This window comes from Sphaerodactylus townsendi, linkage group LG06 (genome assembly GCF_021028975.2).
Source record: "Sphaerodactylus townsendi isolate TG3544 linkage group LG06, MPM_Stown_v2.3, whole genome shotgun sequence".
Lineage (NCBI taxonomy): Eukaryota > Metazoa > Chordata > Lepidosauria > Squamata > Sphaerodactylidae > Sphaerodactylus > Sphaerodactylus townsendi.
Genome location: NC_059430.1, coordinates 104135329 through 104162100, shown reverse-complemented (window position 1 = coordinate 104162100; position 26772 = coordinate 104135329). Strand labels below are relative to the sequence as shown.

General features: G+C 47.3%; 2 protein-coding genes across 5 annotated transcripts in view; one reads left to right on the top strand and one right to left on the bottom strand.

Annotated features, from left to right (window-relative positions):
* The window catches only part of MAP3K6 (mitogen-activated protein kinase kinase kinase 6), a 61993-nt gene extending 58877 nt beyond the window's left edge, over positions 1-3116 (top strand). The window contains exons 29-30 of one of the 2 annotated variants that reach the window (XR_007244838.1): positions 1615-2198; positions 2555-3116. Coding sequence is in view for 1 of the 2 variants with exons in the window: in XM_048500749.1 (XP_048356706.1) it covers positions 1615-1693 (79 nt within the window). In the remaining variant the exon portion in view is untranslated. Of the gene's footprint in view, positions 1-1614; positions 2278-2554 lie in introns of those variants that run through there. The other variant, XM_048500749.1, reaches the window with a different exon arrangement.
* Positions 1213-26772, bottom strand: part of SYTL1 (synaptotagmin like 1) — a 44721-nt gene continuing 19161 nt past the window's right edge. For all 3 annotated transcript variants that reach the window (XM_048500750.1, XM_048500751.1, XM_048500752.1), the window contains exons 2-15: positions 24571-24938; positions 19666-19805; positions 18958-19072; positions 17606-17654; positions 16706-16748; positions 15649-15746; positions 14564-14689; positions 13084-13250; positions 12435-12537; positions 10019-10180; positions 8116-8194; positions 6645-6744; positions 5771-5976; positions 1213-2725 (exon numbers count right to left, since the gene is read on the bottom strand). In XM_048500750.1, the coding sequence (XP_048356707.1) occupies positions 2586-2725; positions 5771-5976; positions 6645-6744; positions 8116-8194; positions 10019-10180; positions 12435-12537; positions 13084-13250; positions 14564-14689; positions 15649-15746; positions 16706-16748; positions 17606-17654; positions 18958-19072; positions 19666-19805; positions 24571-24740 (1698 nt within the window). In that variant the 5' untranslated portion in view covers positions 24741-24938 and the 3' untranslated portion in view covers positions 1213-2585. The remainder of the gene's footprint in view (positions 2726-5770; positions 5977-6644; positions 6745-8115; positions 8195-10018; positions 10181-12434; positions 12538-13083; positions 13251-14563; positions 14690-15648; positions 15747-16705; positions 16749-17605; positions 17655-18957; positions 19073-19665; positions 19806-24570; positions 24939-26772) is intronic.

The window sequence follows — 26772 nt, the reverse complement described above, 5'->3', positions numbered from 1 at the left end:
GCTAATCAGATGCTGAGAAGCAGTTTGCCGGTAAGCGATGTTGCCGGTCAGCCCCACAGCAATTGTTTGGCCTCTGTGTAAAACTGGACCTGGATTAGATGGACCATTGGTCTGATCCAGCAAGGCTGCTCTTAGGACATGGGATGGAGTTGCAAGCAGCAGGTACAGAGCAGCACAATGTGGATCTAGTACCGTGTAGTTTGACTTTCTGAGAATACCTGATCCTAGAAGCTAACAAAAGGAGAAGGGGAGAAGTGATCAACAGGCTTTTGCCAGAAACAGATGCTGGGCTGAGAAGGAACTTCACCTAATCTAGCAAGGCAATTTTAAAAAATCTCCATTGAGGGTTCTTTAAATAGTGATCCCGTGAGCGTGAAGGTGCCCGGTGTCTTTCCTGGAATGCACTTGCTTCTCCCAACAAGGCAAAGAGCCAATTGAAGCTGGCTTCCCTCAATTTCATTGGAACAGGAAGCATTTCACCAGCACCCAGGAGCAGAGGTGGGATCCAGCAAGTTCTCACAGGTTCCCGAGAGTAGGTTACTAATTATTTGTGTGTGCCGAGAGGGGGTTACTAATTGGTGATTTTGCCACGTGATTTTTGCCTTAGTTACACCCCTCTTCTCAGCAGTAGTGCGCAGAACTTGAAGCAGTCTAGCAGGAGGTGCACCTGTATGCATGGCAGCCTGCGCCTGCATGCATTCGTTTCCCATCCAAGGACCGGCGCAGCGGCTGCGTCCTTGCCACAGCCCTGCCCAGGAATGCCCCGCCCCCAGAATGCCCGGCCACGCCCCCGTTGTGCCCCGCCCAGCCCCATTGGGGCTACGCCACAGTTTGAATCCCACCATCATGGGAACCTGTTACTAAAATTTTTGGATCCCACCACTGCCCAGGAGGCATCACTTTTGGGTGTCCAGGAAGCACCTATCTGAAAACAGCTGCCTCTGTCATCAAAACTGAGCTTGTGGGCAGTCCCACCATTTTGCACCCAGCCCTGATGACAGCCTTTTCAATTGGCCCCACTCACCATCATGGCAGCCATTTTATGATTGGTCCCATCAGCCCATAGCAGCAATTTATTGTGGTACCTGCATCGTATTCTCAAAACCCCCAAAACGCCCACAGCCTCAAAAAGGTTAGGGACCCCCACGCTATAGTCTTTCTGCTGCTTCGCAAAGCCCTGCCCCCGTGACAAAGCATCCAGACCTCAGGAAGCACAATAAGCAACCCACAGTTTATTTTGGTTGTAAAACAGAGGTGCGGTTCCAACAGCAGGCAGGCCCAAAGCCTGTGACCTGAATATCCCCACTCCTATGGAAGCCAGTCACTACTTCTTGAAGTGGGAAAAAGAACCAAACTCATGGAAGCCATTGAAGAGGTAGCAGCAGATAGATTAAGACCCTTTATTGGTGACTGCAGCCCTTTGGGGCAGTCGAATCATTTCCTGGGCCACTCATGTGGTTCTGAATGGTCAAGTTTTACAGGACAGGCCCACTGAGCTGCTGGGCCTTTCCTGCCCTTAGCTGTTCCTGTGCCATAGTCCAAGGCATTGTGAGCCACCTCAGCCTAACCAGCAAGAGGTTTAACGCCTGCAATTGTCCTTTCTTCTTCTGGCAGAGGCGGAATGGTGTGCTGCATCTGGAGGGCCATCACAGAACACCGGCAAAGCCACGCCCAGCATTCCAGAGCAGAGTGAGAGGACAGGGCGGACAATGTCTCGAGCCATACAGGCCCCACTATTGGTAGACTGTATCCTTGCAAAGCTGCAAGGAAGCTCAACGGCAGAAAGCTCAATCCCCATCTTGCCTCAGTGAAAGGCGGCTGCTTAAATCTCATCTACTGTTCGGTGAGAAAAGTCTGCTCCAGCTTCCCCTGCCGGAAACAAGGCCTGAAGGAAACCTCGCCCGGAGTCCATTTCTGCAGATGAGGGAAAAGGGGGGTATTCCTTCCCCAGGCCAGAATTTGCAAGAGAGGCAGAGGGGTTCTGAGCTACGCTGCAATGTTGCACCCAGGGCTGCTCTTAGCAGAGCAGCAAACACTCCCTGCTTGCTACAAGCTGTGGGTTATGAGCCTCACTCGGCAGCAAAGGCCGCAGCTGAAAAACACGACTGTCATCGGGAGAAAGAGATGACCGAAACACTCGCGGGCCTAACCTGAAGAGCAGAAAGGAGGCCAGGATGGCTGAAGGAGTGGACGAAGGGGTTGGTTTCTCAGTGTGCCACCACCAGGATGGGAATGTAAAGTGCAGGAGAAAGGAAGTGAATAAAAATGTGGAAGCCATATTTGTCTGTGTTGACAAAGCAGGGAGGGGAAAGGAACTGAGGGCAGCCAGAGAACCCTGTGGCTAGCCTAGGAGGGGATGCATGTGTATGTTTTTCAACTTATCTCAGCACCAGGCCTACAAGAACAGCCTCCCCCTTGAATTTGGAAGAGCAAAGATGCCTTTAGGCATGGTTGGCAGCACTGGGGACCCTGGGAGGGCTCTCTGCTGCCATGAGGTGCTAGAGATCTTTGCAGGAGGGGTCTTGGTTCATCTCCATCTCCTTGTCCCATACAGGTGTTCTACTGCAGACTAACCGGGGAGAGGATTAAGTCCTATGGCTCAAATTGGTCCGCACAGGAAGGCCGGCTTCCACCCACTGGCCTGTCTTGTTGAACACCGTCTCCCATACGTGGCGTTCTTCTTCGGTTGAATCCATCCAGGCCACTGGCAGTCCATAGCTCTTGCCTACATTAAAAAAAAAAGATCTGTGAGACATCATGGGATCAATCAAGAGATCCACTGACAGCGACCAGCCATATTTAGAACTTCCATCGTTGGAAGCAGTCGGTTGCTGAATACCAGTGCTAAGAGGTAGCAGCAAGGCAGGGCCTCGGCCTCTACATCCTGTTTGTTGAACTTCCAGAGCAACTTGGTATATGTAACAAGGTGCTGGACTAGATGCATCACTGGTCTGATCCAGCAGGGCTGTTCCTAATCTTTTGGCAGTAGGAGACTCTGATTTATCTAGGACTGGCAGGGGCTACTAGATACAAGACATACTTGGCTGCCTCTTATGCATGTTGGCATGAGTGTAGCCACAGGCTAAAATTTTATTTATTAAAACATTTATACCCCACCTTTCTCTGTGATTCAAGGCAGCTTTGCTATGTCCTGACCCTATGGGGAAATGAAGTGCAAGTCTCAGGGTGGTGCAGTGATTAGAGTGCTGGACCAAGATCTCAGGGACCCAGGTTTGAATCCACACTCAGCCATGGAGCTCACTGAGGGGACCTTGGGCTCTCTCAGTCTAACCAACCTGACAGGGTTGTTGTTGTGAGGATAAAATGGAGGAGGGGAGAATATTGTATGCCACTCTGGGTCCCCATTGGGGAAGAAAAAGATATAAATACCTAAATAAATACAAATACTTTGCCATTTCTGCCTGCAGAGCTCAAATGCTCCTCTACAGTAACAATTCTCCACAAGAGGAAAATTAGCAACACAGGGTGAAATGGGGTTATAGCCCACCTTTTTTGCCTATGGTGCTAGTTTTCTGCTTGCAAGGAGTTTATAATCTAGGGGAGCACTCAGACATGGGATCACCCAGCTGCATACAGAAGAGGTGCAGTCTTTTCCACCAGCTTGGCATTTGGCCATGCCGAATACTCTTTTTAAAAACGTTTAAAAATTTATTTTCAATTTTTTTGACAAACAATACAAAGAAGAGAAGAAGATTCTTCACATGAAGCTTGCAGTCTTACATTTTTCCAACTATTACAATTCATATTTATTAATTTCGATATATTCACAAGTTTAGGAAACATTTTATTTTACTCTTCATTTTGATCACCTAACAGCATATATGTACTATATTCTTACTTGTGCTCACTAATTATTTAGTTATGAGTTTCCAATTCTATGGTTTACTCATCATAACCTCAACTTATTTAAGTTAATAATATAGTCCATTTATTTTTAAATTCTGTAACTGGGCTATAATGCACTAAAGGCATTAATTTTGCCATTATTGCATATTCTGTTAGTTTACTTATCCATTCATTCAAGTCAGGAATGTTGTCTTCTTTCAACTTTGAGGCATATACCACCTTGGCAGCAGTCCCCATATATTTAAATAGTTCATTGTACCTTGTTAGTACATTGCTTGGCAGCATAACACACTTACGGGGTCTAAAGCTAATTTGATTTTGACCATCTTCTGCATCTCCCTGTGAATCATTATCCAATATTTTCTTGCTTTTTTACACATCCATCACATATGAAAATGTCCCACGAGTATTTTGGCCTCTCCAGCATTTACTGTTATAATCTCTGTTAGCTTTTGCTATATCTTTTGGTCTAATATACCACCCATAAAACATTGTTGTACCAGTTTTCTCTTCACACCTGATAGCCATGCCGAAGGCTCTTGCCTGCTGAGAATCTTGACAGCTCTCCCCAAAGCAGGAAAGATAAGCCAGGATGCTATCCATCCACACCCAGGATATCAGGGCCTGCCTGTCTCCTGTGTCTTGCTGTATTTGTTGGTCTTAGCACATAATTGTTCCCATGGGCAAGAGAGGGAGGAGGAACAACTTGCAGCTCAGGTGAGCAAAGATAAACAGCAAGAAAATCAGAGCCAGCAACTCTGCCATCCTCTGCAGACTTTGAGCCTGTCTCCCAAGAAGCCTTCCAAATTCAGGAGGCAGGATTCAGCTTGCACGGGGTCCCTTTTCATACAAGCAGCAACAACAAGCCAGACTTGGCCTACACAAGCAGAGTGAGAAGTGCAAGTGAACGTACACTGAATGAGAGCCAGCGGGGTGTAGTGGTTAAGAGCAGGTGGATTCTAATCTGGAGAGCCGGGTTTGATTCCCCACTCCTCCACTTGAGTGGCAGAGGCTTATCTGGTGAACCAGATGTGTTTCCACACTCCTAAATTCCTGCTGAGTGACCTTGGGCTAGTCACAGTTCTCAGAACTTTCTCAGCCCCACCTTCTTCACAAGGTGTCTGTTGTGGGGAGAGGAAGGGAAAAGAGCTTGTAAGCCACCTTGAGTCTCCTTACAGGAGAGAAAGGTGAGGTATAAATCCAAACTCTTCTGAATGCTCCACTGAATTTTCTCCAAACGGTTCTCTCCCAGCCCACTCCCTGGTTTGTTCTTTAGTTTTGAAAGAGTGTCCCCTTCACCCTACCTAACCCTGAGTGCCAGCTCCTTCATGCTCCTTCTATCAGCCTCCGCACATAAGCTTCTCCTGGCTACCTTTCCCAGGTGGAAACGAGAGCCATTACAAAGGCACAGCAGTACCTGGGCCAGCAGCTGCAAAAAACTGAATTGTGGGAGCTCATTCAAGGCACCCCTGTGGTCAATTAGCCGTGGGGCCTTGTATAGCTCTCTCAATGCCATAGCTACAAAAATAAATATTGCAGTTTGGAAGCTGCAGCCAAGGTGATTAAAAGGTTGGAGTTCCTTCCTATGAGGAAAGGCTCAGGAGTCTTTTCAGTTTAGAAGACAGACAACGAAGGGTGTGCGTGAAACAGAAGTTCATAAAATTATGGTGGAGGTGGAGAAAATGCATAGAGAGAACTCCCATAGTCCAGGGCACCCAATGAAGTTGGTCGATTTAGGGTGGATGCCAGGAAGCACTTCTTTACTGAAAGAGTAACTAATTGGCAGACACGGCAATGGCCACAAGGCTTTAAAAATGGATAAGATGGTCTCGTGAAAGGGGTGGCCTAGTTGCCCTCAATGTAGAGTTCCGAGCCCACCCCAGGACTCCCATCGAGGCCTTACCTGTGCCAAGACTCAGTCGGATGCCTCCGAGCCGCTGCCTGGAGAAGTGGATTTGGTCCCAGATGGTGAACTCGGCACATGCCTCTGCCAAGTCCTTGGCCTGGAATCCATCGTAGACCATGGTATGGTTGAAAATCGGGCTGAGGCTCTTCTTCACAATGCGGGTCTTCTGGCGGCTTGCCTTGGTGTCGTCAGGGAGGATGTAGCTGGAAACAGAAGAAAGTGCATTCAGTTAGGGAGGAATTCGGGCAGAGGTGGGATCCAGCAGGTTCTCACAGGTTCCCGAGAGTAGGTTACTAATTATTGTGTGCCGAGAGGGGGTTACTAATTGGTGATTTTTGCCTTAGTTATGCCCCTCCTCTCAGCAGTAGCACACAGAACTTGAAGCAGTCTAGCAGGAGGTGCACCGGCGTGCGTGGCAGCCTGCGCCTGCATGCATTCGTTTCCCGCCCAAGGACCGGTGCAGTGGCTGCGTCCTTGCCACAGCCCTGCCCAGGAATGCCCCGCCCAGGAATGCCCAGCCACGCCCCCGTTGTGCCCCGCCCAGGCCCATTGGCGCTACACCACAGTTTGAATCCCACCACTATGGGAACTTGTTACTAAAATTTTTGGATCCCACTACTGAATTTGGGTTATCAGGCAACCCCCTGTGGCAGACAAGCTCCTGCCTCTGCCCTCCATTTTGCTTATGAGCCCCCTTGTGCCCCAGAACACAACTGACTCAGGCCCCTTCCACACATGCACAATAATAATGCACTTTCAATCCACTTTCACAATTGTTTGCAAGCGGATTTTGCTATTCCGCATTGAAAGTGGACCGAAAGTGCATTATTCTGCATGTGTGGAAGGGGCCTGAGTGTTGGAAGATACTCACCACTGAACAAAGGAGTCCACAGAACTGCCCTTGAAGGGAATCAGGTTCTGGGCATTCTTCACCCAGATGTGCAACTCTCCGCTGGGAGGAAGCCCTGCCCCTGAAAGAAAGCCACATCAACAAAGGGACTGGGGAGGCCTCACCAGCTGCCCTGACCCAATGAAACTCTCCCATCTTACACCAGTCAGAATTGCCCTGCCCCCTCCCATCCTCAGAGGCACCCGATCCTTCCTCAATTCAAAATAAAAACAGTATGAAGTTCAGGACTGTGGTCACAGGATATGGGAACTGCTCTCTTCTGTGATATTTAAGAACTACAATCCTTTACAGTTCCTCTGGTGTGACCCCACTGAAGTCAATGGGGTTAGATGGGAGGAACTCAGAATAGGCTGGCACTATAGGATCCTTTTCTGAATATTCAGGGTTTTTTTTACAGGTAATTCCCTTTACCTGCTCTCCTCAAATGACAGCAAGTGTGGTGTGGTGGTTAAGAGCAGCAGACTCAAATCTGGAGTCTCTCAGTCCCACCTACCTCACAAGGTGTCTGTTGTAGGGAGGGGAAGGAAAGGTGATTGTAAGCCACTTTTAGACTCCTTAAAGGTAGAAACAAAGCAGGTTATCAAACCACCTCCTCTTTTGCATACAGTAAAAATGCTGCTGTCTCCAGCATTCTGACCAGCAAAAACACTGGAATGACTGAACATACTTGGCCTTTTTCAGTTGTATAGCAAATTAAAATTCCATTCATTTATCATAACTAATATAAAGTCCATTAGGTTGGGTCCAACCATTTTTTCACTCAGTTTCACATAATTCCCACCATTACTACAGCCCCCTCTCATTTTTTGTCTGTGCAGGTCCCATGATCCCCAGCATAGCCATTTTTTTTAATCAAAGGGGACTCCCTGCTCCCATTTTCATTAGCAGAAAAGCTGGCTGGATCTAACACAGTAGGTTGTATTTAGTTTGTTGCTGTTTTGTCCTTTTTACACCCCTAGAGTCTATTATTTATAACCCATTTTCCCCCTAATGGGAACCCAAAGTGATGTACAACATCATTCTCTTTTCCATGTTTATTTTCACAACAGCCCTGTGAGGTAGGAGAGAGTGGGTGAGAGTGACAGGCCAAGGTCAGCCATGGCTTTGAACCTGAGTCTTCCATATTCTAGTGTGAAACTGTAACCACTGTACCATGCTGGCTTTTATGGTCCATCACCCCCAAAAAAGGTGATTTCCCACCCTGAAAAAAATACACTTCAGAAATCCAATTTTGCCCTCTCTGGGGACTGGCTACTTGCTGGAGGAGGAAGGGAGACTGCGCTTTGGCTTCCTGATCAGATGAGTCAGTGGCTTTGTAGAGGGTTGACGAAGCGACTTGAAATGTCTGGAACCCAAATCATTGGGAGAGGAACCCATTAGGATAGGAACCCAAATAATTGGGATAGGAAATAGAAGCTGTAGCAACACTTACCTTCCAAGCCAGCTGGGATAAACTTCAGGGCTACATTAAGTTTGCCGCGGTTGGGCAGAGCATCGGGAGTGAGTGGCGTCTGGGACAGAGAGACAGACATATGGGTCACAAAAGGGAGAATGCAGCCAGGTAAGCATCAGGAAAAATGGCCAAGGTTGAAGGGAGCATGAGTGAGTGAGAACATCAGCTGGGAGGTGCCAGCACTGTTGGTTTTTGGCATTTGATAGGAGCATCTGTATAATCTGCCCACCAGCTGGCATTCAGGGTGCTTTATAAACACAAAGCAATAAAGCTGTATGAAACCATTAAACACACATTTTCAGAAAGGAAGATACCTGGCAGAAACCAAAGATGCAATTAGAGTTCTGGAAAAGTGACTCGGAAGGCCAAGTCATGGGAAACCGAGCAGTGGTCTGTCTGCTGTTCTCACAAATTTGCATCACTTCATTTTTTAGCCTTCTGCTGTGTTGGCAACTGCAAAACCACATGGTGACCAGGTTTGGGCTGGAGGTTTCCAGTTGCTGACCCCGTTTAAAGCTAAACCCTGAACATGTTTAGTACAATACACTTTTGCTGGTTCATATAGTTTTTAAAAAATGAAGGAGGAGCTTTGGAGGGAATGCATTCCATGCTACAGAATCCACTAACCAGGAACACAACAGCAAATGAACCAGGTTACAGGGAGTATCTGAGCCCAGATCTTTTTCCTGCTATTTTTCTGGGTGTGCAGGTTTTGAAATACTCTGGAGGAAACACCACATGAGAAAGAGGGCACAGTTGGCCATGGGGTGTAGGAGGCTTTGCACAATATGCTCCTGGGTTGATTTCATCAGTAACCCTCTGGGTTAGTAAGGAAAAGTCATGGGCTTGCAAGATTTAGTGGTATGGGACTGAGGCTCTCCCAAAATTCCTTTGGAGGAAAAAAAAATGCCCCTTGGGTGCACTTCACATCATGGCAATCATTAGGGGGCAGAGAACTAAGCAAGTCTCTCTTTGCTTGTTTCGCCTCTGCCAGAAAGCAGCTTTGGGAAGACAGAACTGAAAAGGGGAACCAATCAGAGAATGGAATCAGCTGAACGGCCCCCCAAAAAATGCTGCAGTTCAGAAGATAAAAGGGGGTGGAAAAACTATTGGTTTGACCCAGGTTAAGGTTTCCACTAGCAGAAGGCACCTCCATCAGTGAAGCAGAATTTTCTTGCTTCCCACTGCTGGCCACGGGTCTCCCCGAAATGCTGATCCTGGGAGACGGGACCCTCAAGAATGTCACAAGGGGCCACCCTGGGGTCTGCAGCTGCAAGAGGGAGTTGATGCAAATTATACTTCCCCTTCCATTAATAGAAAATTTAGTGTGGACCTGTCAGGAATGGGGCCTGGTGACTGAGGGCCATCCTTACTTCAAACGGCTGTGTGATGCAAAGTGTTAAGGATGGCACCTGGGTGAGGGAAATGTACTTTCACTTTGCTGTTGCTTGGTTGTTGTAACCAAACCTGTGATATGTAAATGGACCCTTTTCTACTGATCTTTCTGTATACGCTTACATATGCAGATAACTAGGCTGACCCTGCTAGTTGATCCCCGGGTAGATGGCAAGTGCTCTAGCTCTGCAGGGGAAGGCTGCCAGGTGCCCATACCTCTCTCTGCGCTGGCCTTGGGGCGCCTAGCTCCAAAACATCTCTTTCACACATTCTCTTTCACATATTCTCTGGGAAAACAGGAGGGGGGGAAATCCAGGGGGATAAATGAAACTGCAAACGCCAGGTCTAGCAGAACTGGCTTCCTAAAGCTAGGTGCTTGCTGCCTATCAATAAACACTACTGATTAAAAATCCAGAGTCTGTTTATTGACTACATGTCTGAGACCTAACAGGACCCAACCCACTGGTTTTAAGCCAAAGATATTTACCCTGGGCTGGAGGTTGAACCACTGGGGACCGGTGTTGCTCCAGTCCCAGGCCTTCAGCTCTATCTCCACTTCTCCCAAGAAGAGATTTCTGTTTAAGGAATCGTGATGCCAGACGGATAGGTTCAAGGTGCGACCCTGGAGCTCAGCCTTGTCAATCTTGTACTGCACCCCAGGAGAGGAGATGGGAGGTGGATGGGGAGGGCAGAGAGAAAGAAGGAACAGCAGAAGAAACAAACATGGTTAGAGTCCAGTCGACAGCCAAATGGATTAGAAGAACCAGGGACCTCACTGCAGCACATCACTTGCAAGGTTGCATCCACAGATCCATGATTCTTTGTGGAACTTGCATTTGCATTAGGAAGGGAACATCCATAGCTAGTTTCCCCTGCACTTTCCTTGTTTCAATCTGCTTTGGCGGCCCTTCCATCCCATGCCACCAGAGGGCTTTAAAAAAGAAATCCCAAATTGACATATTCCTCAGTTCATGATCTAAGAGGGGCTGCAGCTCAGCACAGGATCACACACTCTGCCTACCCAAAAATACCAGGTACAATCTTGGTATGTCCAGTCAACAGGATCTCAGGTAGTAACTGGGAGGAAAGACCCAAAGAGCTACTGCCAGTCTGAATATATAAGGCTGAGCGGAATAAATCAGTGGTCTGATTCTGATGACAAGACTGGCTACTTGACCCCTTCCAATCCGGTTTCCGTGCTGGGCATGGGACGGAGACGGTTCTCGTCGCTGTCACAGACACGCTCCGTATGCAACTTGACCGAGGCGGATCAGTGCTGCTGGTGTTGTTAGATCTCACTGCAGTGTTTGATGTGGTCGATCACGACCTTTTGACCCACCGCCTGGCCGCTTCCGGGGTCCGGGGCACTGTCCTTCAATGGATTGTCTCGTTCCTCCGGGGGTGGAGTCAGCAAGTGTGGTGTGGGGACAAAGCTTCCCAGAGGTGCCCGCTTCATTGCGGTGTGCCTCAGGGGGCATTGCTGTCCCCACTGTTGTTTAACATCTATATGCGACCCCTTGCTCAGTTGGTACAGAGCTTTGGGCTGATCTGCCATCAGTACGCTGATGACACTCAGCTCATTCTGTTGATGGGGGCGGGGGGGGGGGAGCTGCCGCCGCCCCTGCAGCTCTACAGCACTGTCTGGAGGCAGTTGTGGGTTGGCTACAACAGAGCAGGTTAAAACTTAATCCATCGAAGACGGAGATCCTTTGGCTTGGTCGGGGTGCAGAGATTGGCAATTTCCAACCGCCGGTGTGGGAGGGGGTCACATTGGCGCCGACCTCCTCCGTCCGCAGCCTGGGGGTCCACCTGGATTCGTCTCTTTCAATGGAGACCCAGGTGGCCCATATAACCCGGGTTGCGTTTTTCCACCTTCGACAGGCCCGTCGGTTGGCTCCCTTCCTCTCCAACACCGATCTAGCCACTGTGATCCATGCAACGGTCACCTCCAGGCTAGACTATTGTAACTCGCTCTACGCGGGCCTTCCCTTGCGTCTGATTCGGAAACTGAAACTGGTCCAAAATGCGGCGGCTCGATTGCTCACAGGTGGCGCCTTTCGAGAGCATATTCATCCTGTGTTGCGCCGCCTGCATTGGTTACCGGTTGAATTCCGAATCATTTTCAAGGTGTGGGTACTGACCTTCAAGGCCTTACGCGGCCTGGGACCCTCGTACCTTCGGGACCGCATTACCCCTTATGTCCCAGCTCGACCTCTGCGGTCAGCAGAGGCCAACTTACTGGAAATCCCTGGACCCTCAATGACGCGGCTGGCCTCTACTCGGGCCAGGGCCTTTACAGCTCTGGCACCGGCCTGGTGGAACACTCTACCACCAGCTATCCGGGCCCTGCGGGACCTTGGAGAATTCCGCAGGGCCTGTAAAACCGAATTGTTCCACCGGGCCTTAGGGGGGTCCAGCCGCTGATGGTGCCCATGCCCGTGCCTGTACCCCTGCCCCCCTGTTTATAAGGGTCTTTAACACCACTGAGACCCATTGCTCTTCTCTGAGGGGGGTTGTTTTTGGGTTTATATGTGGGGTTGTGGGCTACTATTTTAGGATGTAACTATTTTAAATTGTTATTTTATGATGTTTTATATTGTTCACCGCCCTGAGCCCTGTTGGGATAGGGCGGTATATTAAATCTAATAAATAATTAAAAAAAACTTTCCCCTTCTCAACTATTTCTCTCTGATTATCTTTAGAAAGGATGAGTTGGGACAACTCACTGCAAAAAGTAGAGGCTACAGAAAAGAAGTGGGGATGGGGGCTGCTGGTCCTAGTGGCCCACATATATTTGCCGGCTCCTTTGCACTTTCTCTGCCAGTGTTTAGGGGAGCTCAGAAGGTGGTGAAGCCAGGTGATAAGAAGAACACATAGAAGTGTCCCCCAACACTAGTTCTCACCTTCAGCGTCTCACTGAAGATGGGATCTAGACTCCGCTTCCTGATGGCTGTTTTCCTCTTGCCTTGGTTGGATTTGTCAGGAAGAAGATAGGTTTTGACATACCTAAGAACGAGAGAGATGTGAAACAAGGGAACACAGGTCACCTCTTGAGGGAGACTTCCTGGGTTGACTGCCACAGCTGGCAAGCTTTGACCCATAGCTGAGTCTACTTCATTTCAAAGAGAACCACCCCAGAAATGCCACAACCATCAACTGGTGAGCAAAGAAGAAGAACTGAGACTGAAACAATGAGAGAGAAAACAATGAAAAGGGAAAACAAGAGAAGAAGGGTGGGACTGTGGCTCAGAGAACTTGTTTTGCACGAAGAAGTTCCAGATTCAATCAGCAGCAGCTCCAGTTAAAGGGATAAGGAAGTGACATGAAAAAACAGAGTAGCTCTTGACAAAATCAGCACAAGGCAACTTCACGTGTTATGTAACAGTTAAAACCCAAAGAAATTATACAGGATTAGTGCAGCAGGCTGGTATGGAAGGACTGGAGAAGGCATCGTTAAAAATGACTTCTTCAGGATCCTCAAGGCATTTGGCCTGATCCCAGTAACAGGGCAAAAAGGGACAATGGCAAGCAATCCCCTGGTCCCAAACTCACGGGTCTGTCCGCTGCTTCCTGGCTTCTGCAAGGTCTCGGCACTGGATCACATGAATTTGCAACTCCCTCTTTCTGGGGTCATACTGCAAGGAGAACTGGATGCAGCCACGGACATCCACGCTCCCAAGTTCGTTATCGCTCAACACGCTCATGAGGCTTCCACTCATCTGCAACCGAGCAGGAAGAGTGAGTGTCAACATCAGTCACACTTTTATTCTGCCCGTCCTCCAGGGAGTGCAAGATGGCATCCTTGGATCTTTCTTTCCTGCCATTTATTCTCACAACAACCCTGTAAGGTTGGCTAGGCTGAAAGAGTGTGACTAGTCCCAAATGACCGAGTAAGGTTTGAACTTTTATCTCCAGTCCTAGTCCAGCATGGTGTAGTGGTTGAGAGCAGGTGCACTCTAATCTGGAGAACCGGGCTTGATTCTCCGCTCTGCCACTTGAGCTGTGGAGGCTTATCTGGGAAACCAGATTAGCTTGTGCACGCCAACACATCCAGCTGGGTGACCTTGGGCTAGTCACAGTTCTTTGGAGCTCTCTCAGCCCCACCCACCTCACAGGGTGTTTGTTGTGGGGGAGGGAAAGGATATTGTAAACCACCTTGAGTCTCCTTACAGGAGAGAAAGGGGGATGTAAATCCAAACTCTTCTTCCAACACTAGGAGTGGAGGCAGGGGTGGAACCAGGGGGAGGCGTGAGAGGGCTTGAGCCCCCAAAAGCACTTCCGTAAGTCCTGTGGGAAGGGGGGGGGGAGGTTGAATATTTTGAACTGTTTGAAAAAATATGCAAAGTATCAATGACAATTCATGATTGTCAGTCAAAATAACTTCTTCAGAGTCGTGGCAAAGGAAATAAGTAGCTTCAATTTTTTGTGCTGTATCAGGAATTATTTGTTCATGTTTTCTAATGACCATGAAGTTTTTGTGAAGCAACAGGGCTTGTCCGGGGAATTCGGTGTAGTGATGGTATCTTGCTGTCAAATGGCACTTCCCTATTTGTCAGATGTGGGAGGGGGGGCACAATTTGAGAGTTTGCCCCAGGCACCATTTTCTGTAGCTATGCCCCTGAGTGGAGGATTCTTGGTAGATGCATCCTAAGGTTCTCAAACTCTCTCCAAGGCTCATTCCGCACATGCAGAATAATGCACTTTCAAACTGCTTTCAGTGCTCTTTGAAGCTGTGCGGAATAGCAAAATCCGCTTGCAAACAGTTGTGAAAGTGGTTTGAAAAAGCATTATTTTGCCTGTGCGGAAGGGGCCCAAGATTCTTCCCTCCATTTTATCTGTTTTTAAACAAGTGTTTATGACAGAATGGTTCTTCTAGCTGAGGGCTTTAGTAGATAGCCTGAAGTAGCTAGGTTCTTTTGCACACGGCTCGTGTTTCTGGTGGTCCATGCCCCCTTCAGGAGGGTTTATAAGCAACAGGCAGGAAAGAAAGTTAGGAGGATATTCCCCAAAACATAGCCCCTGGTGCACATACTGTGGATGAGGTCAGACTGGAGACTGAAGAACTGGTGCTCAGCGCTTTATTCTGGGAACTTATGTTGGTCTTCGGAGGGGAAGAACCTGAAGCTTCTTCCCGGCCATCTTCCTGGCTTCCGTTACTCTGAAAACACAAAAGACAACGTTATCAAACAAAAGGGCTTATTTCTACAGCGGCGCATCCTGCAGATTTGTGCCCATCTGTGCGGACTTCCAGTCGTGGAATCCACCAGAGGATTTCTGTAGACAGGAGGGGGGCAATTTTTGCTGCCTCGCTGCTTCAGACCTTTGATTTCACTCTTCCCCTGTTCCCCAAATGCATCACTTAGGGAGGCAGGGGTGGGGCATTTTGGGCTGAGGGGTGGGGGTGGAAGCAGGAGGAATGAAACTGCATGGATGGAAACCTCTTCCACTCACAGAAATTACCAGTGGATCCAAACCAGGGGAGTCACCACATCCATTATTTTATAAAAAGCCATTCAGTTTCAGTCTACTCTACTTTTTGGCAGGTACAAATCATTGATGCATTACACATCTAAGCAGTGGCGTAGCGCCAAGGGGACAGGGGGTGCACACCAAGGCGTAGACGTGACAGGGTGCACGCGTGCCCCGGGCACAGTTCTCCCTCACTCCGGCCTTGCATCTAGGGATACCAGTCTATAAGACAGCAGTGTTTCTGCTGTCAACAAGAATGTGTTATATCCTCTCTCCTCTCAAATCACCCCATGAATGGGGCCACTCTTATTCCCTTTTTCAGACTGGAAACTGAGGCTGAGAAATATCTGTTTGGTTCGTTATCAGAACTCGCAGGTATTCATCTATCACATTTTTTATACCTCCAAAGAGGTTGGGGTGGCTTACATTGTTCTCCTGTTTTATCCACCAAAACAACCGGGTGAGACAGGTTAGGTGGCGAGTGTGCGACTAGCCCAAGGTTGCCCTGCAGGTTTCATGGATGAGTGGGGATTCAAAACCAGGTCTTCCCAGTTCTAGTCTGACAATCTAACCACGATACCATACTAGGTTTCTCTACTCTGACAATAGATAAGCTTTGACAATTGGGCTGTTGAGCAAGATTCCTACCTGCACTGAAACCACAATGGCTGGCTGCAGGTCGTTCAGTTGTTTCTCCTCGTCCTCAGTCTCCGAACTTAGGCTACTGAAGGAGTCACTCAGCTTAGCTGCAAAAATGATGGAATTGAAGGGGGAAAAGGCAGCTGAGACACAGAAGGTGGAAACCCCGCCAAAGCAGGCACCACCTGTTGCCATTTTTTATTCATCCAGTTTCATGAGTAGGGTTGTATGTATAATGTACCAACATAGCTTGACTTTTATACACCAATGAAACAAAAATCATGGACGTTTTTGATAATATTTCATTTGGAGGGTTGCATTTTGTCTGCTGTTTTACTGGCTTCTTCTATCATATGCATTTTTTTATCTCAACAAATTCTGCTCCCCCCCCCCCCTGTTCTTTGTTGTAAGCTGCCTTGGAAGCCAATTTTGATGAAATGTACACGTGCACAAAAACGCACAGCAATTCTACACAAGCTTGAAATCCAGTACCATGTACAGAATTCAGCACCTTGAGAACATCTGGTTTCACTGAACTTTGGAAATCTTTGGAAAATGCCTGGTAAAAAAACTGGGGGCAGGATTTCTAATTGAAGAGCCCCTGACACCCTGCATAGTCTCTTTGTCTCATTCCAGGATTAGCACAATCAGAATCACTTAACACAATAAGCTATCACGTCCTAAAGGAAATCTGCACAATTCATTCCAGGTATAACATCCAGCTTTCTTTCATAGCATGCAGCTTATTAGCTCTCCAGTTAAATGTCCCCACCAGCTGCACAGTGCAGGTCACCACTTCCCCAGGGCCACATAAAAGACAGCACCCATAGAGCAAACACCATGGGCAAGCCCAATGCAGTCTTAGCAGGGTAGACTGTTTAGCATTTTGGCCTCATGGCATGAAAACGTTTTGGTTATCCTTTGTGGAGGAAGAGATACAGCCCAAAAAGAGAGCAGGCTAAGATCCCTGGCCTTTGCCAGGAAATAGTCCTCACGCTGCCATTCCCTGATGTGCTGTTCACAAGACAAGATGAGCACTAGAGTCCGTCTGTGTGTTTCTGTTTACCTGGCTTGGTCTCAGCCACCTGTTCGAGGGACCGGGTAGCATCCTGCCGAGACAAAACAGTCAGCTAGAGAGATCTGCATGCTGACTCTTCACACAACTGTATTGCAATTTGTATTTGCATATGCAAATCCTATTTGTTACCCCCTCTTCCCCCTGTCCCTTCAGACCACAAAGGTGCACAACCAAAACAGTGTCAGCAAAAAACGCAGGGGGAGGGGGGCTCTGAGCCTCCCAGAACATCTGCGTCCTGAAAATCATTCAAAAGCTCCCACTCTGCACATGACAATCATGCAAATGAAGTCGAGCATCCATCCAACCTCCCATAAATTTAGGAAGCGGTGCTCTCAAGAGGAGTTGGGAAGGATATTAAAGGATGCACACTAGGGATGCCTGCCTCCAGGTGGGACCTGGAGATCCCCTGGAATTACAACTCATCTACGGATTACAAAGATCAATTCCCCTGGAGAAAAACGATGCTTTGGAATGTTGACCTCTATTGAGGTCCTTGTTCTCTACAGATTCCATCCCCAAGTCTCCAAAAGTTTTCCTGCCTGGAGCTGACAACTCTGCTGGTACCCTATCTTCTGCCAGTAGCCAAGGGGAACCAGGCAATCCTCACAAACACCTAAGCTTTTCAGCTTACAGTGAGACACCTTTGAGAGTGAAGCTGGTAATGTGCCCACTGTCGCCCATGCTACACTCAATTTAACACCACCCTGCATACTTGGCAACAGCAAGTGGGTGAACTGGCACATCAGGAAAATCCCAAGCTGGCGTGCTTCCAATCTTAACAAGTTTGGGGTCCAAGGCTACTGAGGCCCAATGAGAGCTGCTCAGGGCCAACTGGGACCCTGCTCAAAACCACACACGCAGCTGCCCGTGACCAGCAAGCAAACTTACCTGTGGATGTTGGGACCAAGAGAGTCGAGGAGGTTCCTCACTGGGAAGACTACAAGGCAACAGAAAAATGGTTATTCTTTCCACGGCAAGGCACTGAGTAAATGGGGCAGTGGCATATCAGGCCTAAATAGTGCCCCGGGGCATGACTGGCTCCCAGCAAGAAGCAAAAATAATATAGAAGCCGTCGAAATTACCTTCTTTCTACAACTAAATGATAGAGGTTCTGGCAAATTCCTAGAGAGGTACAATGTCACTTCCGAATTTCCTCTGCCGGTACTCATGCCATAGGTCCAACAGCCATTATTTCATTTCTCACTACCACTCAGATTGGCAGCAGGAAATGGAACCTGGTGATCCCACACACGTGCAGCCCACTGTCCGAAGCTGCCTGAAGAACTGATCTCTGAACCCTGAAAATCAATTGTAGTTCTGGGCAAACTCCAGGCCCCACCTGGAGGCTGGCAACCCTGGTTCCAAACCCTAGTTCCACCACCAAAAAGGCCTTGTAAGCCGTCTCAGTTCAGGGGCACCCAGAGCAGGATCTCTGGTGGCAGTGAAAGTGAATAGGCAGATCTGTACAAGAGGAGACACCCTCTCTGATGCTGTGATATGTCTGCAACACATAAAAGCCAAGCCAGATCACCAATGGTTAAGTTTTTAAAAACAAAAGCCTGTCTGCCCAGTTGTCTTCCATTTAACAGGGCTGAATGGTACAGGGTCTTGTTAGTATTCCTAAAATAAAAAGAGGTTTGAAGCTCAACGGTGATTATGCCCTAGAAACCAACACTGACAATTTCTCCAGCATCCACTGCAAGCTTACTGAAGCTCTGATCTTCTAATCTCTTTCCACACAGAGACAATTATCCATGTTGCTTTCATTGCAGAGGCATTTGTTGCTGGTTTTCCTACCCTGCACTTTCCTTGCATCAGTTCCCTGTAGCCATTTTCTTTTTGGGGTGCTGTGTGGTTTCCGGGCTGTATGGCCGTGTTCTAGCAGCATTCTCTCCTGACGTTTCACCTGCATCTGTGGCTGGCATCTTCAGAGGATCAGCCCGGAAACCACACAGCACCCCAGTGATTCCGGCCGTGAAAGCCTTCGACAATACATTTTCTTTTTCTTCACCAGAGGCTTTTTTAAAAAGTAAGATAGGTGGCACCACATTACAACCACCTGTAGATGCCATCTTGTAGTTCCCAACATTCTATTTTAAAAATAAAATAAGCAACCCTTTTCATTGTGGATTTATAACAGGAAATGTGCAGCCTGTTTCAGCTATTGACTTTTCTAACTGAAAAACAAACAAAAACAGAACCTAGCCTCCCTTCCCCACCCAAAAATCAAAGTGTCTCACCTGTCCACTGTATCCTGGATGTCAAAGATGTTCTCCTTCTCCTCTTCTGCAGAAGGTTCTTTGATTGGTTCCAGATCTCCCAGGCTACCCTGTTGCTTGAATCCCCATTCAACTGCTTTGGTACAAAGAATATCCTTTTCGGATCATCTCATATCACTATTTTTTTTTTCAAATCCACAGCATCTCAAAACTCATCATTAGCCATCACAGCTATATAAAATCATGCACAGAGATTATACACTCAAATATCACATACTGTTCATAAACCAAAGGAGAAAGCTTTCACTTTGTTCACACCAACATTTATATAATCCCTTAATTGATCAAAATGCTACATACATATTGTAGTGTTATAATTCTTAATGCAAATAAATAAAAATAAACAATCCTGTAAGGTAGGATGGTATTTTTAGCTCCACACTGCAGAATAGGGGAAGGGGGAAATGGCTTGCCTAAGATCCAAGTGAATGGTGGTACAGCCTTACCCCTTTGACCCCTGACTCTCTCACTCAAATGGCTTAAGAGTTCCCTGAGGCACCTACTGTTGGAAACAGAATTCTAGTCACAGGCCTTTTCCTTGAATCTAGCACAGCAATGTTTATTGTCTTTAAAATGTGCCCTTTTTCTGTCAGGAGAAACTGGGCTCTAAGCAAGGGAAGAGATTCTGCTACTGCGGTGATAGAGTATCTGGGCATATCCACCTCTTACCTCTGGGCTTCTTTCTGCGGATTGAAGCCCGGACAAGGTCTGAGCCGAAGTGACTGTGCCGCTTGGAACGGACGTCGCAGAACCAGTCTCCAGAGAGGATTTTCAGCCAGCTGGGATCAGACACAGACTCCCGCAGTTTGCTTGAGGGAGGAAAACAAAGAGAAAGAGACAGCTTGGGATGTCTCCAGAGATGACTCGATGCATAATAGAAATGTTTCAGAGACAGCTGGGCACAGTGGAGTCCTTCTTTCTTTAGGACAAGGAGGTCGGATGATATCTTTCCAAAGTTCAGTTTGTAATTCAACACCAAAGGCCGTGAAAAGGAATCCAGATTCAGTAATGTGAAAGTTGCCAAATAATAACCATTCATTCGTTTCAATTTATTTTAAAATATTTATATCCTTATTCCTCACCCACAGGACACAAAGTGGCTTAGACCAGCTTTAAAAAAATCTCATTTCAGTCACAAACACACACACAGCACTGACAGCAAGAGAGCCATCAGAGAAACCGACCTCTCTTCACAAGCCACAAAACCATAGAAACACAGTTTGAAAGGACCCCATGGATTATGTAGTCCACCCCCTGCACGTTGTAAGAAATTCACAACCTTCCCCCACACCCTACACTCTCTCTCCAGTGGCCCCTACTCTATGCCCAGGAGGATAGGAGAAACCTCCAGGAGCCCTGGCCAATCTGGCCTGGAGGAAAATTTCTTCCAGACCCAGAAATGGTGATCTGTATTACCCTGGGCATAACAAATAGAGCTAGAAGAGCCATCACTGACTAATTCCTTCCTGCTCTACTTCCCATCATCTGCCGGATCAGCAACCAGCGGCTCTCCAGATGTTTATGGACTACAATTCCCATCAGCCCCTGCCACCATGGCCAATTGGAGAGCTGCAGGTTGCAGACCCCTGGGCCTAAACCCACAGAATCAACTTGGCTGTCAAATGGCCGTCTAGCCTCTGCTTATAAGCCTCCAAAAGGGCCACCCACAACTTCCCAAGGAAAGTTCTACTGAGGAACACTCTTAATTGTCAGGAAATTCTTCCCACTGTTCAGCCAAAAACTCTTTTCATTTAATTTCAACCCACTGGTTCTGGGCTGACCTTCCGGAACAACAGAAAACAACTCTGCACATCTTCTATATGACAGTGATTTAAATATTTGAAGATGACTATCACACCACCTCTCAGTCATCTCTCCAGGCTAAACACACCCAGCCAGAAGCGTTCCTCCCATTGGGCAAAGTGGGCAGTTGCCCTGGGCGCAGCCCTGTGGGGGGTGCAGGTTTGTTTGTGGGATTTTTTGTATTTTCAGTGTTTTTCCATTTTTGCCCTGCTGAGGGCGCAGTTTTAGGCTAGCCGCTAGCAGCACCAAAATTTCAGGGATGTTTTGGGAGACTCTCCTGATGCTATCACCCAGGTTTGGTGAGGTTTGGTTTAGGGAGTCCAAAGTTATGGACTCCCAAAGGGGGTGCCCCATCCCCCATTGTTTCCAATGGGAGCTAATAGGAGATGAGGCTACACCTTTGAGGGCCGATAACTTTGGACCCCCTGAACCAAACTTCACCAAACCTGGGAGGTATCATCAGAGGAACCTTTTACTGATACCACCCAGGTTTTGTGAATTTTGGTCCATGGGGTCCAAAGCTATGGACTCCCAAAGGGGGTGCCCCATCATCCATTGTTTCCAATGGGAGATAACAGAAGATGGGGGCTACACTTTTGAGGGTCCATAACTTTGGACCCCCTGAACCAAACTTCACCAAACCTGGGTGGTATCATTAGGGGAGTCTCCTAAAGATACCCTGAAAGTTTGGTGCTGCTAGCTTAACAATTGCACCCCTGCCAGCAGGCACCTCCCAAATTTCCCCAGATTTTCCTTTTAAATCCCCCCGCCTTTGACATGGATTTAAAGGGAGAATCTGAGGTCCCCAGTTTAAACATTGCAAGTGATCCTGTTTCAGGGTGGGGGAGAATCAACCCCAAAATAGCATCACTTCTAATGTTGTTTAAACTGGGAACCCCAGATTCTCCCTTTAAGGTGGATTTAAAAGGAGAATCTGGGCTCCCTAGTTTAAACACCATTGAAAATGATGCTGTTTGGGGATGGATTCCAGCATCACTTGTTTAAACTAGGGAGCCCAGATTCTCCTTTGAAACATTGAAAGTGATGCTGTTTCCCACAATTGGGGGTACTCGATACAACACCATAAAATGTTTTCATAGCAGTAATAAAACATTTTGAAAGCATTTTGAAAAAGTTTTCAAAAAATTATTTCTGTTGTGTGGCATGGCTTATTGCTGTGCTCAGATCTGTGAGTTGGGGCATGTTCTATAATGTGATGGTGACTTTGAAACAACCTGGTGTAAAAAATCATTGCTTGGTCACAGCGGGGGAGGGTGGCTGCCCATGGGGGGTGCCAAACTCCAGTTTGCCTAGATACGCCACTGGGCGTAGCTACAATGGGGGTGCACGTTGCATTGGACATGTGCCTGGGGGGGGGGGGGCATCAAACTCAGGTATGCCCAGGGCTCCAGTTTGCCTAGTTAAGCCGCTGCACCCAGCTCTTTCAGCCTTTCCTCACAGATTTTGGTCTCCCAACCCTTCACCATTTTCATTGGCCTCCTCTGGAAACGTTCCAGCTGGTTAATATCCTTCTCAAACCACAGTGCCCAGATCTGAATAAAATACGAAAAGGGAGGACTAACTAAAGCAGAGTAAAATGACACCATCACACACTTTGTGAGATCTGGACACTATACTTCTGTTGATGCAGCCCAAAATTGCATTTGCCTTTTAAGCTACCACATTACAGTGTTGTTATTATTATTATTATAAATTCGATTTAATAAACCACTCTCCCCCAGAGGGCTCGTGCTGACTCGTGTTCAGTGTGTGGTCTACTAAGACTCAATTCTTTTCACAGGTATTACTGCCAAGACAAATCTCCTCCATCCTATAATTATGCAGCTGATTTTCCTGTCTAAATGCAGAACTTCACATTTATTTCTGTTGACATGCACTTTGTTCATTTTAGCCCAGTTTTTCAGCTTGTCAAGATCATCCTGTATCGGGACTCTGTCTTCCACTGTATTTGCTATCCCTCCCAATTTAGTATCATCTGCAAATTTAATGAGCAAATTTAATCTATTCCTTCATCCAAGTCATTTATAAAGATGTTGAACGACACAGGGCCCAGGACAGATTCCAGAAGCACTCTGGAATCTGTAAACCATTAACAAGCATTCTTTGGGTGCAATCTGTCAACCGGTTATAAATTCACTTTAACAATGATAGGATCCAAACCGCATTCTACCAACTTGTCAACAAGAATATCACGTGGAGCCTTATCAAAAGTCTTGCTGATAAACTATGTCTACAGCATTGCACAGATACAACAAGGTAGTAATTTTCTGGAAAAAGGAGATCAGGCTAGTCTGACATGACTTGTTCTTGAGGAACTCATGGTGGCTCTCAGTAATCACAGTCATTTCTGAATGCTCAGGGACTGACCAACTGATGATTTGATCTAAAACCTTTTCAGGCATAGATGACAAACAGATGTCAGCAGTTACCTGGATCATCCTTTTCCCCCTTCTTGAAAACGTGGACGTCATTTGTCTGTGTCCAATCTCCTGGCACCTCACCTGTTCTCCAAGAATTCTCAAAAATAAGAGACAGAGGCTCCAAAATTATATCTGTAAGTCAGTGGCGTAGAGCCCAGGGGGCGGTGTGTGTGTGTCTTGCACCAGGCACATGCTGGTGTGGGGGCAGTGCAGGGGTGTGGTGGAGGTGGGGTATGTGGTGGAAGTGTGGCAGGGGTGCAGTTCCCCCTTGCTGTGGCTCTCCTGTAAGTTCCTTTCGTTCTCTCGGATGCAATTCATCTGGCCCTGAGGACTCAATTTCATTTAAAGAAACTAGGTGTTTATTTATCACCCGGTGCCTATCCTAGGCTGTAACTCCCTTCTCAGAGGATGTGCTCTCTTTTTGCCAGGTTGAATACCCTTTCCCTTGCAAGAGAAGACCAAGCCAAAATAGGAATTAAGAAGTGCTGCCTACTTCTCATCACTTGCTAAAATTTCACTGTCTTCTCCCCTCAGTGGGCCTACTACTTACTTGTTCTTCTTGTTACTCTGAACATAACCAAAGTACCTTTTTTGTTGTTGTGTTTAGCATCTCTTGCTACCCTAAGCTCCTGCTGAGCTTTTGCTATTCTAACATTCTCCCTACAAGCACTAGTTATTTGTTAATATTCATCTTTGGTTACAAGGCCCTCTTTCTGTTTCCTAAAATGAGTCTTTTTGTAATTTTCAGCTCTTTAGAAAGTTGTTAATGGTGCCATCCTGGCTTCTTTAGGCTTTTTCTTTTTAATTGAAATCTTTTGTGATTGTGCCTTCAGTATCTCACGTTTAAGAAACTCCCACCCGTCATTCTCCTCTCCTCCATTTTATCCTTGCACCAAGCTTGTGAAGTAGACTGAGACAGAGGCGTAGATCCAAGGGGACCGGGGTGCGTGCAACGAACCAGGTGTGTGCCCCTGTGGGGGTGTGGCGGGGGCATTCCGGGGTGGGGGTGTTCCAGGCAGGCTGAAGCCATTCCGGGGCGGGGGCAGAGGACACACCAGTGCACCGGGTGCTTTCCCCCCTTGCTACACTTCTGGGCTGAGAGTGTGTAACTAACCCAAGGTCATCCAGCAAGCTTCTATGGCAAAGCAGGGAATTCAAACCTAGGTCTCCCAGGTCCTTAGCAGGACCCCCTCTTTTAGGTAACACACAATACTATTCTAAGCAGAATGATACTATTCTAAGCTCATCAATGGCCTTTGAAGAATGATATGCTTAGGCATTGCATGGATTGCCAGTTATCTTAGCCAGTTTGCCGGAGCAGTTGACTCACCGGATCCGTCCCTCCTCCAATAGTCGGAGTTGTGAGTCTCTCCGCAGCACTTCTGCAATAGTGCTCTGTTCCTCCTCGGACAGGAAGCTGAGATCTAGCAAGGAGTCCATATCAGCATCTGGATCCATGTGAATGACTGTATGAGTTTCCATGAGGCCAACACCATTCATGTCCAAACACACAGGGTTTCTTAAACGTCCCTCAGGTACAACTCATTAGTGTATCGTTGTTATAAAAGTGACCAGCAGATTCAGCCAGAATTCCAGGATCATTGTTTTATTTCCTTGCTGCAGGCACTGACAAATCCCTCTGGAAGGAAGAGTGCCGCTTTAGGTGATGCTCCAGGTCTTCTCCATCCTAGACATTTACTGAGAGACAAGATCACAAACCACTGAATATAGCAGGGAAGAAACCACACAACCCCAGATCCAACACTAAGGATTTTTCCCAACACCCAGTTTACAACCATCAGGGATTCTTCTAAGGAATCTGGGAAACAGATTGCTAGGGATGTTTTAGAGATTCCTAGTTGCCCCATCCACCCTCCCCACAGGCCCATGCTCCTCAGGGTTCTCTGGGGAAGAGAAAAGGTCTATTACCCTAGGTCTAGCTCTTTTGAGTATCTTCTCTCCAATAAGTGGCATGCTGTGAACTGATCCTGAAATTAGAAGAGCTGGGTCTCAAGAATGCCTGGAAGCAAATCTGACATAGAAACTAACCTAGAACTAGCAAGGGTTATTATGAAGGAAAATATATTCCAGTTCCTTCCGCACATGCAGAATACTGCCCTTTCAATCCACTTTCAATGCACTTTGCAGCTGTGCAGAATAGCAAAATCCACTTGCAAACAGTTGTGAAAGTGGATTGAAAGTGCATTATTCTGCATGTGCGGAAGGGGCCTCTGTGTTGCAAGTGAAAGACTTTGTGCTGTCTCTTAACCTCAGACTTCAGAGAGGGACTTGACTAGAGGGTCAGAGAGACAGAAGGGTCAAGGCACTGGGCATCCTTTCTCCACTGCTCAGACAATATCTCTACTGCTCAGACTCTATTTCAGACACTATCTCTTCTCAGACATAGTCATACAACCCGGAAAACCCACAGCTATCTCTTTGTTGTGTCGATTGCTATTCTCAGGGAAACTGCCTTCCTTCCTGCTTCTTTTCACACTTGCACGCACCTCTTCTCTACCTTGTAGCCATGAAGGCAAGACACAGGCCCTTTATCTCCCCCCATTCTAGTTACCGAGGCAAGATTAGAAAACTATATTTACTCTTATCCTATACAGAAATGGAGTTCCTACAATAAACGTAATATATTAGTTTGAACAGACAAAAGGATCATCCAAGTTATTTTTTCCCCTCGGCACATGCAGAGGTTAGTCGGGGGTCTTTTGCACACATTAAAGCCTTGTGAACTCTACTAAATTACTGGATTGAGAATCTAACTGACTGTTGAGGAATCAAGATGTTGGAATCCAACACTCTGCACATGACCAGAGGTCCTCTCCTTTAATACTATAAATCCTGAATGCAGTGGCGTACCGCCTATGGAGACATAAGGCCACCCATGTTGCCGGGCGCGCTGCGCACGCCTGTGGGGCACTCAGCAGCATGATGCTAGCAGGGGATGATGGGAACTGCAGTCCATAACATCTGGAGGGCCATGAGTTTGACATCTATGGCTTAAGCAATCTTTGGACCATTGACCTTTTAAGAAAGTCATAGAGACAGGCTGCCCGACTGGCAGCTTCCCTGAAGCCGAGCCTCAGAGCCTGCAGGGAAAGGAAAGGGTAAGTGAGTGAGGGGGGTGAGGCGCTGTGAGAGCAAGCGCTGCGGCGCTTACTTGCAAGTAAGTGGGGCTCTGTGGGGGGCGCCTGGAGGGTTTTTTTGTCTCCGGGCGCCATTTGAACCCCATATTCCACTGCTTGGCGGTATAAGAATCTTCATGGAAACTGCTCTCAGGAGATGCATTTAGAAAAGAACAGTAATACAGAGAAGTTTGTAGAAAATTGGAAACTTTTTATGGACTACCGGTACCTATTGAAAAAACATGGCAGAAGAAAAATAACTGCAGGATTTGGGATTTAACAGAAAACAGCAGACTGAAACAGAATATTAGAAATGATAAAATGTGTAACTGATAAATTGTTTTGTTTTAATTAGATGCATGAACCTAGAATGGATTAGAATTCAATAATGAGAC